Source organism: Rhipicephalus sanguineus, unplaced genomic scaffold (assembly GCF_013339695.2).
Source record: "Rhipicephalus sanguineus isolate Rsan-2018 unplaced genomic scaffold, BIME_Rsan_1.4 Seq6993, whole genome shotgun sequence".
Classification (NCBI taxonomy): Eukaryota; Metazoa; Arthropoda; class Arachnida; order Ixodida; family Ixodidae; genus Rhipicephalus; species Rhipicephalus sanguineus.
Window position 1 is genome coordinate 1 of NW_023615790.1, and position 10,543 is coordinate 10,543.

At 45.8% G+C, this 10,543-nt stretch overlaps 1 protein-coding gene across 1 annotated transcript; it reads right to left on the reverse strand.

Annotated features, from left to right (window-relative positions):
* Positions 1 to 6,816: 6,816 nt before the first annotated feature.
* On the reverse strand, positions 6,817 to 8,945 carry LOC119378122 (gastrula zinc finger protein XlCGF8.2DB-like). The gene has a single exon (XM_037647364.2). The coding sequence runs from the start codon at positions 8,835 to 8,837 to the stop codon at positions 8,037 to 8,039; it is 801 nt and encodes a 266-aa protein (XP_037503292.2). The 5' UTR covers positions 8,838 to 8,945; the 3' UTR covers positions 6,817 to 8,036.
* Between the last annotated feature and the right edge of the window lie 1,598 nt (positions 8,946 to 10,543).

The following is a 10,543-nucleotide window of genomic DNA, read 5'->3' on the forward strand; positions in this document are numbered from 1 at the left end:
CAACCCCCCCGAACGAAATCCGGCTACGCCACTGCACACACATTAGTCCACGCATTTCTCTTACACACACGGGCACAGTGTGACTTGTCAAAAAGTGCTGTTGAACGGGTGGAAACCTTACCTCTTCTATAGGTATGTCGTGTGTGTGTGTTGCTGGCTGGCTGGCTGCTGACTGAAAATAATGACAAGGGAAATAGAGCGCGATGAGGATGGTGCCGGATGTCGCGTTCAAACCTTAAGGCGAAGCTTAAGTGTCGCCCACCTTTTAGTTGGGCCGCATTGGAGAGCTAAAGAATGTTTCCGCTTGAATTTCCGATTAATCTGCTTCCAGGGTGTATACCGAGTTGACATTTCTGAATTCCCTGAGTTTTCCAGGTTTTCCCTGAATGTTTTTGCTAAAATTCCCTGAGTGAAACAGAACTTTGTTTTATGTCAAGATGGGTAGAGACCATATCGCTCGGTGATGTCACTCTCTAATACGCATGTTAGAAAATGAAAACGTCTTAATCCCATTTGAATAGTACATAGAACAGAAACCTCAATATAGTGAAGTTAGTAAAGCGGCAACTCACTTCGTATATCGAAATTTCGTTAAACTGAAATTCGACCTTTCATGCAAGGCATAGTTATTGAAGGATTAATCTTAAACTGGAAATGCCACAAGAATGCCTGACTAATATGGCAACATGAAAAAACTTTTTTTTTTTGCATGAAAAAAAAATCAATTTTGTTGGGCCTGAGATGCAGCAATCACAGTTAGATGCCTTACCAGAGTGTCACATGTAAAGACGAAACAAATGAGGTTTAATGCATTGTGGAATTGCGCTTGTTCTGCTGCTGCAGTTGTTGTCAAATCCTCGCGCGTTGCCCAGAGCAATGCAACGCCTTTGCTTTCATGTTGCCCAACCGAACCATTTGCTCTCCACGAACGCACAACATTGAAAACCATCCCACGTTAGAAAAAAAAAGAGTCACAGTTTCACCGCAAGAGCGAAATAGTAAATCCGATAGCAACAAAGAGGAATTTTATATGAATATAGGCTAGCAGCTCGCTCCTTCAGGAAACGCAGCCGCTGCACGAAGAGAAGTGCCCTATCTATGGCTAAGGGGCTGATCCAGGTGCCTACTTTGAGGGGGGGGGGGCTACAAAGGCTGAAGCCGCCACCTCAGAAGTGCATTTTGGTGGGTCACACATATTACAACAGCCCAGAGGGGATTATGGCAGCTTCGTTGGAAATGTGCATAGGGAAGCAGGAAAGGGTAGAGCAATGAGAGGTAGAGAGCAGGGACAAGACTCTCTTTACCCCTTTTGGACAGTGGCATGCAAAGCAACCTGAAAGGGGCAAACTCGACAAGCAGCCTGACAAAGGAGGTGGACGACAGGCACTTACGGGAGGGAGCGGGGGCTGTCTTAGGGGGGGGGGGCGATCGCCGCTACCGCCCCTCCCCCCCGGGATCTGCCACTGCTATGGCTTCAACGGAAGTTTTGCAATTGGAGCACAACACCTACAAAGGTATGAGCCGTCTGCTGATCCCCACTAAAGATACCGCGGCGCGCGCGACCACGCCCGCTGGTACAAAGTACGCACTTCCTGTCGGACTCACGCAGCCGCCCCCCCCCCCCCCCACCTTCCCAACGCGCGGCTCCTATCTCCATGTGCCCATCACGCGAATGAGACGGTCGGCTCGTTTCATCTCTGCTGAAGTCCCGTTCGTCGGCAGTGCTCGCGCACTTTCACTCGCACATGGAGCATACGAGGCGCGGGGGGATGTAATCGCGATTAGGACTTGATAAGGAAGATCATGGCGAAGGCAAAAAATTCGCGTCGGAGTGTCTCTATAATTGCTATCGCAAAAAAAAAAAGCAATATAGCTGCAGGATAAGATCGCATGAAAGCACGGCAACAGCCTGAATTACGCACATCCGATTATGGTGGAAACGTTACTGTTTTCCGACATTACTGTTTTACGGCGCGCAAATCGAGCAAGTGGGACACGTGCCGGGTCGCGAATTTCGGTCGCCGCTATGCCTTGGCTCTGAAAAGTTTTGTAATTCGGCTTTGTAGCAAACATTCACGTGGTGTGCCTGGTAATTGCGAGCTGCAGCCCCCCCAAAATTTCAGTCGACTGCCTAAAACTTGTTTCAGCAGTGCCCTCATCGGGAAAAAAGAAAGAAAAAAGCTTTCACTTGCTGTGAATGGGCCCGTTAGTTACGTTAGCTCTCAGCTGGAAATTTATTATATTCTTCACGGAGTCCTAAATAGCATCTTCGAAACGAGTGAGCTATACGATAACAGCCAACAAGCGTCTTTTTTCTCGCCGATTGGGATGGCTTGCCAGATACGAGCCTTGTCGAAGACATCCGCTACCTGCACGATCGCGACCGCTTGCAACATAACTCAAGCTCGTCACATCTACTGTTACCGCTTCTACAACTAATCATGCTTCTTACTTGACACGCGGGGATAACAAAAACATCACATCGGGCGCTAACACACAGCACGCGCGAGAAAAATTACAGAACTACACCGCGTACTCACAGAACACCCTGACAACATTGCGCGATACGATGTGTCGTGGTTCGCGGTTACCGCATGCCACGCATTAGCCGGATTCTCTCCCACTTCCCCGCTCCGAAGGCGATGACAGCATCGAGGTGCGCCACTTGCCCGCAGCCGCAGCGGCAGTTTGATTTAAAAAATGCGTTCAAAATATCGAGCAAGCGCTACCGTGACTTTCGCTGCCTTTCAATAAAGTTACTGTGGATTTTCCCTGATGGGAGCACAATTTCCCGAGTTTTCCCTGAGAATTTCCAGACTGCCCAAAATCCCTGAGAATTCCCGGTTTTCCCGGTCGGTAGACACCCTGGCTTCGCCTGCCAACGTTTTTAAATTAATCTAAAACGTTGGCCTTGCTTATCATATGGTAGCTTGCAGCAATCGCGGAGGCTTGGAACAGGCGAGGAATAAGGCAGTGGACTCCAGTACATTGGGAAGCCCATGCTTTCAAGATTGCCCCGCAACTTGATCTACCGGACCGGGAAATGGTCAAGGTCCACGGTTTTCTGGACTAATAATTGTTGGGATTCAATGTTCCAAAACCATGATATGATTATGACAGACTCCGTAGAGGAGGGCTCTGGAAATTTCGACCACCTGGGTGCACCTGAATTTAAGCACACGCGCCTCAAACATTTTCGCCTCCATCAAAAGTGGCCGCCGCAGCCGGAATTCGATCCCGCGATCTGAGTTTTCTGGACTAAGGAGACTGAAAGTGACAGCCGGGCTAGTTGGTCTTGAATATCATGAATTGACTTGTGCAAGGCCAAGTACAACTCGGACAGCAAAGAAGCACACACGCGCAGCGCTGTTCATTTCTCTCCCTCTCTCTCAGCAAGGATTTCACAGGGTTGCACACGCAGCTCAACATCGTTATACTATACAACTGAAAAATTTATTATACTGGTATGAATCCATCTCGCCAGCTGCTATAAGTAGCTGGGCAGCCTTCTTGAACTACATTCAGAATGAGGCACTGACCGGCTATTCCAAAAAAATTTTAGGTATTTTTCAGCACAGTAATGCGCTGTTTAGTGTGCGCACGTCATTTTAGGACCACGACATTTCACATATTTGCGACGTCGCATAACAAGTATGCGATTTTAAGGCACACCGAAAATTTTTTATGAACGGCGAAGAACCAATGACCAAAAATGCCGTGTTGAAAATGGCGTACTTGCTTGCTTATTTTTTATGTAGTCGTGCTTGAGTGGTCATTACGCAATGGACAATTTTGGGGTCATTTGTTGCATCGTTACAAGCAGGTGCCGTGTTTATGACCCAGAACATTTTGACCAATCATAAACAGCTAACGACCAATGGGGAAGGGAAAGAATGCAGGGTATTTTTACGTTATCATCACCAATATTCTTTTCAAAGAAAATTTGTGCTTACACCGTTTGCATAGGCATACTTACTTGGAGGAGCCGAAGGGTTTTCCAAGCTATAGTAGAACACAACGCAATACAACGAAGACAAAGACCAAACAGGACCAGCACTGTTCCGTGCTAGTCCTGTTTGGTTTTTCTTGGTCTTCTATTGCGCTGTTTTCTACTGTGAAGTTGGCACGCTCCAAGCAAAGTTGCAAATAAAAATACGATGTGTATAAAGAATGTACTACGCCCCTATTACCACAAATTCTTACTTAAAAAGAACTTGTGGTGGACATGTTAACAATAACAGTAATAGAAAAATAGTAATAATAATACCAATGCACCAGAAACACTATTTCGACTAGGAGCAAACAAGGCAAAATATAAGATACATAAACCTAAATATCTGCAAAAAAGTGTAGTACTAATTACGGAAAAGGAAATGTACAGTCACTGTTGCGTACATTAAAAAACACAGTTATTAGTGAGCAGCTTCTAGATGTTAACGAAATTTCATTGAATGATACAAATCTATACTACAGGGAGGGCCGCCATCGGCATAATAGTATTTATGTATAATGTTCAATAAAGCTTCTGTAGTTAAGATGAAAACTTAAGTGCAAACCCGGACGGACCATGATAGATGAGACAAGCACTGGCGCTGTGCTTGTCTCACCTATTCTTTGTGGTCCGTCCTGGTTTGCGCTGAAGGCTTCATCAAGCATAAAGTAGTGTGGGTATATAGTTTATAAAAAGTGCTGCTTGCAAAACTAAAACTATTACATGTACAGCACGTATATGTATGCCTCCGGGTTGGAGCGATGCATTCTGGAATGTGGTAAAGGCTTCACACTCAACCATCAGCTGGAAGGATTGCCGATCACATGGACACTACTCGCGCTTGTGTTTGCGGATGACATTGTCCTTGTGGCAGAGCGACACGAAGGCCTGCAACATCTAGTCACACAAGCTGCGTTTCACCTGGCTGGCCTTGGCCTCAAGTTTAATGCCAAAAAATCAGAGGTCCTACAGTTCGCGGGCTCAGAACCCAATATATACGTGGTGCTTCCTTCTGATGCACTAATCCCATGGACTGATCAATACAGATACCTGGGCGTTATTTTCACCACAGCCTCAAAGGGCTTTCAGGCACATGAGGACCACGTACGCCAAACCTCACGGAGAGCAGCCAAGGTACTCCATAGGAGAAGCTTGTGGGGCTGCGGAAGGAACATGCTGGTTCGGGAACTATGGAAGGGGGTGCACGTACCAGCACTAACCTTTGCGAATGCCGTGGTATATGTCTGACAGCTGAGACCAGGGCATGGCTTGAACGTGGACAACGGGAGGTGGGCAGGCTGGCTCTCAGATGTCACGGACGGGTAGCCGTGGAGGCCATGCAGGGAGACGCCGGCTGGTCGTCATTTGAAGCACGGGAAGCAAAAAGCAAAATTGCCTATGAAGGGCGGCTGCGCTTACTAGGCAATGAAAGATGGGCTCGGCATGTCTTCCGATATCTGGGCTTGAAGGACCAAGTGGCTCACGCGCCTGAAACGCTGCGCCGTAAGTTTGGTTTTTATGAGAATCCTGTCAATGAAGACACGGAGCGCAAGTGGAAAGAGGCTGTACAAGCTAGGGTAGAGGAGGAAGAGACAGCGCAGTGGCATGGTACGATGCTGAAATCCACTCTGAATATCTACCGGTCCCACAAGAAGGTCATTGCTGTCGAGCGGCTATATGACAACGGTATCGGCAGCACCTTGCTCTTTGAAGCAAGAGCTGGTGCCCTGAGGACATTAGTGTACCGCCGCCGCTACGACATGTCCCCAGATGTGGCCACGGCAATTTGCAGAATATGTTTGGCAGAAGACGAGGACGTCGACAGCCCTGGGGTTTACCGACTCTGCCAGCAGTGCCACCAGTGACAAGGTGGACGCAGTGACAACAACCAAGGAGAGGCTGCACCCAATAATGGCTCGAAACGCGGCGGTAGCTACTGTGCCAGACCCATCGGATGATGTGGAGACAGGTCATGGTGGAAGGACACAAGAGACATTCAGTGCTGAACTTATGTGCCTTTCATACTGCATGAATATTTATTTATTATTTGTTATTTAATATTACTTTTATTTTATTCTTTATGATTTATTTATTATTTAATTTCTTAGGCTAGGACGCAAATAAGGGCTCCACCCGGTACAAAGGGTAATTAGCCACATATCATCGTCATCATCAGGCGCGCCACCTGGGCAGCACTGGTTCCCCATTGGTCAGCTGCCAGCTCGTAAAAAAAAAAAAAGTTCACCTGCTACGTGACGCCAACAGGCAGAATAACGAGTGTTCCACACTTGCCGCAATAGCTGCGATCGGCGCTGACTGACACTCCTAGGTTTAAATGCACATCTATACCCCATAAAAGTGGACGGGAGGATGACCGCCGCCGTAGCTCAATGGTAGAGCATCGGACGCGTTATTCTAAGGTCGCGTCGCAGGTTCGGTCCCTGCCGGCGGCAAGTTATCTTTTCGTCCACTTTACTTGCTTTACTTACCCATTTCTTTCACCGGTAATACTACCCATGTGACCCGCCGATACAATCCGCTGAACATTGTGCCATACAGATGTTATATTGATTGCTATACTCTTTTTTTCCGTGCACAGTTGACACTTGGAATAATCTTGACAGTTCTTTGAGACGACTACCACATGCACAGTTTGTAAAACAAGTGTCCAATTATGAATCTAGGCCGGCCCGATTTTGCATGACCAGAAAAGTAAAAAAAACTATTCATTGTACTCAAATCTAAGCCGACCCACCCCTTTCGCACAGTTTTTTCGAAAAAAACACGGCTTTGTGCGTTTCTTGTGCGTTTCTTGTAACCACTCCTGCAATGTCTCAAACATGACACAGCAGTATCTGTAAACAAATAAATAAATAAATTTACATAATTTATATCCTAATTACTACAAATAACGTCCCTATACTTACCTTGGCATCATTGTCTGTTAGTTCTCATTAATATCGTGTCTAACAAAGAAAAACGAGCCCTTAAAAGTATTTTTTTCCTTCATTCGAGATAAAGAGGCGTTTAACGACTTTACCGAGAGGGCACATGCGCCACGGCATATTTCGTTACCTCACCAGTGCCTTGCACCCCTCGCACTGCACTTCCTGACCAAGCCGTTCTGACACAAGTGACACGTAGAGGAAGCCTTCCTAGGTCAATGGCTGTGCACCGATGGCGTAACTGCCGATGTCGTGTTACGGTATTCAAGTGGGTGTAGTCCCGACAACGGGCTACGCTTACGCATTATGAGTGACAAGGAGGGTCGGACGGCCAAGCAAGAAACCGAAACCAACCGAAGCAGGTTGTTCTACTTTGCAAATTCCTTATTACGGCACTTATTTGCAAAAATCTTCGGCAGCATAATCGTGTCGTACAAGTACTGAGTTATCTCTCTTTCACAAATTTTGGACAACGGGGTTGTTTATTGGCCCTTTAAGTAGACCCTGCAACACTTTTGCAGCATGGTCAGCAAACGCTGCCGATCGGCAGCTGGACTCCTGAGAACACGCGAGCCCAACATTAGAGTGCAGCATGTAGCCTGGAATTTGCAATTATTTCTTTTAGTCAGCAACAAATGGTGCTTTCTTCTCTCGACAAATGATGTCATAAACCCAAGTGACCGCACCAAAAATGCGATGTTCACAGCATTGGCCGATTTGAGCATCGTGAGCGGCATAGTAAGTGTGGCCGTTGCGGGATGCCGCCATGTGCCCGTCTGCAATGACACCAAAAGTAAGCTGCATGTTCAAAGAAAAAAAGCAAAAAGTGCTCAAGATCATGACACCCACTGACAAACAGATGCATTTTCTTGTCTCCTTTTCATCCCCACCTGCATACCGTCTTGCGCACTTGCTAGTATGAGAGGTGAAACGGCTTGAAGTGTGCAACAAATCCTTGTAACTCCACTCGTACTTGACAGATTTTAAACATTTTTATGTCAGTCGATTCGTGAGGCAATAAGCCCTTTCACTGACGTCATTCAGTTAATTGGAAAAGTGTTGCAGGGCTCTTTCAAAGGGAGCCTGTAGGCCCATCACCTTTATGGCTTTTTGTTTCCATGACGACGGGACATGTGGTCCATGAGGTGGTGTTTTCGTGAAAAAGATGCATTACAGTGGACACAGCAAAAGGGACGTTCTCCTGTGTGCGTGCGGATGTGTCTCACTAGGTTGCTTTTCTCCACAAAGGATGCATTGCACCGGGCACAGCAAAAGGGACGCTCTTGTGTGTGAGTGCGCATGTGCTCAACAAGGTAGCTTTTCATCAAAAAGGATGCACTGCAGTGGACACAGGAGAAGGGACGCTCTCCTCTGTGTATGCGGATGTGTTTCACGAGGCTGTTCTTCTGTCCAAAGGATGCATTACAGTGCACACAGGAGAACGGACGCTCTCCTGTGTGAGTGCGCATATGCTTAATGAGGTATCTTTTCATCGAAAAGGATGCATTGCAGTGCACACAGGAATATGGACACTCTCCTGTGTGCATGCGCATATGACTCACGAGGTGGCTTGTCTGCACAAAGGATGCATTGCAGTGGACACAGGAGAAGGGACGCTCTCCTGTGTGAATGCGCATGTGCGCAACAAGGTGGCATTTCATCACAAACGATGCACTGCAGTGGGCACAGGAAAAGGGACGTTCTCCTGTGTGCGTGCGGATGTGTCTAATGAGGCTGTATTTCTGCACAAAAGATGCATTGCAGTGGACACAGGGAAAGGGTCGCTCTCCTGTGTGGGTGCGCACGTGAACCACCAGCTTGGAGTAGTGAGTGAATGCAGCTGGACACAAGTGGCACTGTAAGGGAGGCTCGCCCATGTGTTTCTGAAGGTGTCTGTTCATAGTTGACTTGTCCAGGGTCACATAGGTGCACTGCTGGCAGGAATGTAGTTGACCTCGTACAGATGTCAATGAAGAAGACTGCTCCAGGGATGCAAAAGGCGAGGAACCTGCAAAGCCATCAAGAGCACAAAGGCCATGTAAACTGCGTGTCACGCACTACATGGAACTCTACTACAGCAGCTGGCAATAAGGAATGGTTGTTCCGCATGTAAGTGAAGTAGATGATCACCTTGTCTAACCAAAACCGAAGCCACTTTATGGCAACAGTGCACCGACCTTAGCACGTTTTATGAACACGTTTTGCTGCACATGAAGCTATGGTTAATACATGCAACACCAGGTGCCATAAAATAAAATCTGATTTATATGCCACACCAATGCTATATCCTAAACAGTCAGGTCTTTGTATGTGCACCAATAAAACACTAAGCCATTAAAATACTCACTGCACTTTTTTTGCATAAAAGTATCCCTAGAACACTGGACAGCAAAAGACCCGCTTCATGTTGCAACACATGAAACATATGAAATAAAATATGAGTGAAAGAAGTTTATATGATGCAAACTGGAAAATATGAAGAAAGCACAGATAAAAGACATTCAGAAAGCCCACAATGGCATCTCGGTTTTTAGTATCCGGAACCACAAAAACATGAATATGCATTACACAAGGCACTGTTTCTATACATTACTACCAACTTTACACATTCGCCACTAATGTCTGTATACTGCTTCAATGAAAGCATAATGATACCAGGAAATACCAAGTCACTTACGGATCACTATTTACACCTTGCAGTGTAAAATCAATGTGCGACTACCGAGCATTGGTGTAACTAATCTGCAAAAACTGTTTTTCCAACACAGACAGATATGTAAAAAACAAAAGTATGCATTAATAAACACAGTCTCATCCAGTGCTTTGCAAAACAAGCACAATTTCTTCAGATTGATGATTGAAATTTAGACATTGCAATGATATCCATTATTTTTTTCCCAATTTCAAAGACTAACAGTGCAAAAAAAGTAAATAGTCAGTTTCATACGCTGCCACATAACCCATCCAAATTTGCGGTCTCCCCATGGTCACATCATCACAATACCAAGTCCATAATGGATTAGGCTGCAAAATAATTGTAAAATGGTAAATGTTTTCTAAGAAAAGGTTGCAGCAATGACCGTCTGGCAATATCCAAAGCATGCAATTTTTTGGTTGCTCATTAGGAGAAAACATCTGCAACAGCACACAGACCACTGTTGAAGCCAGCACAAACAACACAGTACACCCAAAACAACATACTTTTACCTCAGGCATCAATCAGGCGTGAACGTTGGAAAATTCCTTAAGCAATTAAATTTTTAGTATGATAATTGTGTGACTACTTTTCCAGTAAGTAATACGACGTAACTAGTTCTCTTTTTCAAAAAGACAAGCTCTATATATGCATAGCACAATACATCAGTTACAATCATTTGGCAGGAAATATAGGATGGAACAGCTGCGGCAGTGTGATGCAGCAGCATAAAGGGTACAAAATGTCCGTAATACCAAACCAATGCACTCAGTACTTCTTTTCTCATTTCAGCCCACATATGTGGGTAGACTACAGGAGAATCTCGATGATATGAATCTCGCAGGTCATGAAAAATATTCGTATAAGCGGAAATTCTTATCACCGAAAAACATATTAAAGTAGTATTCCTGG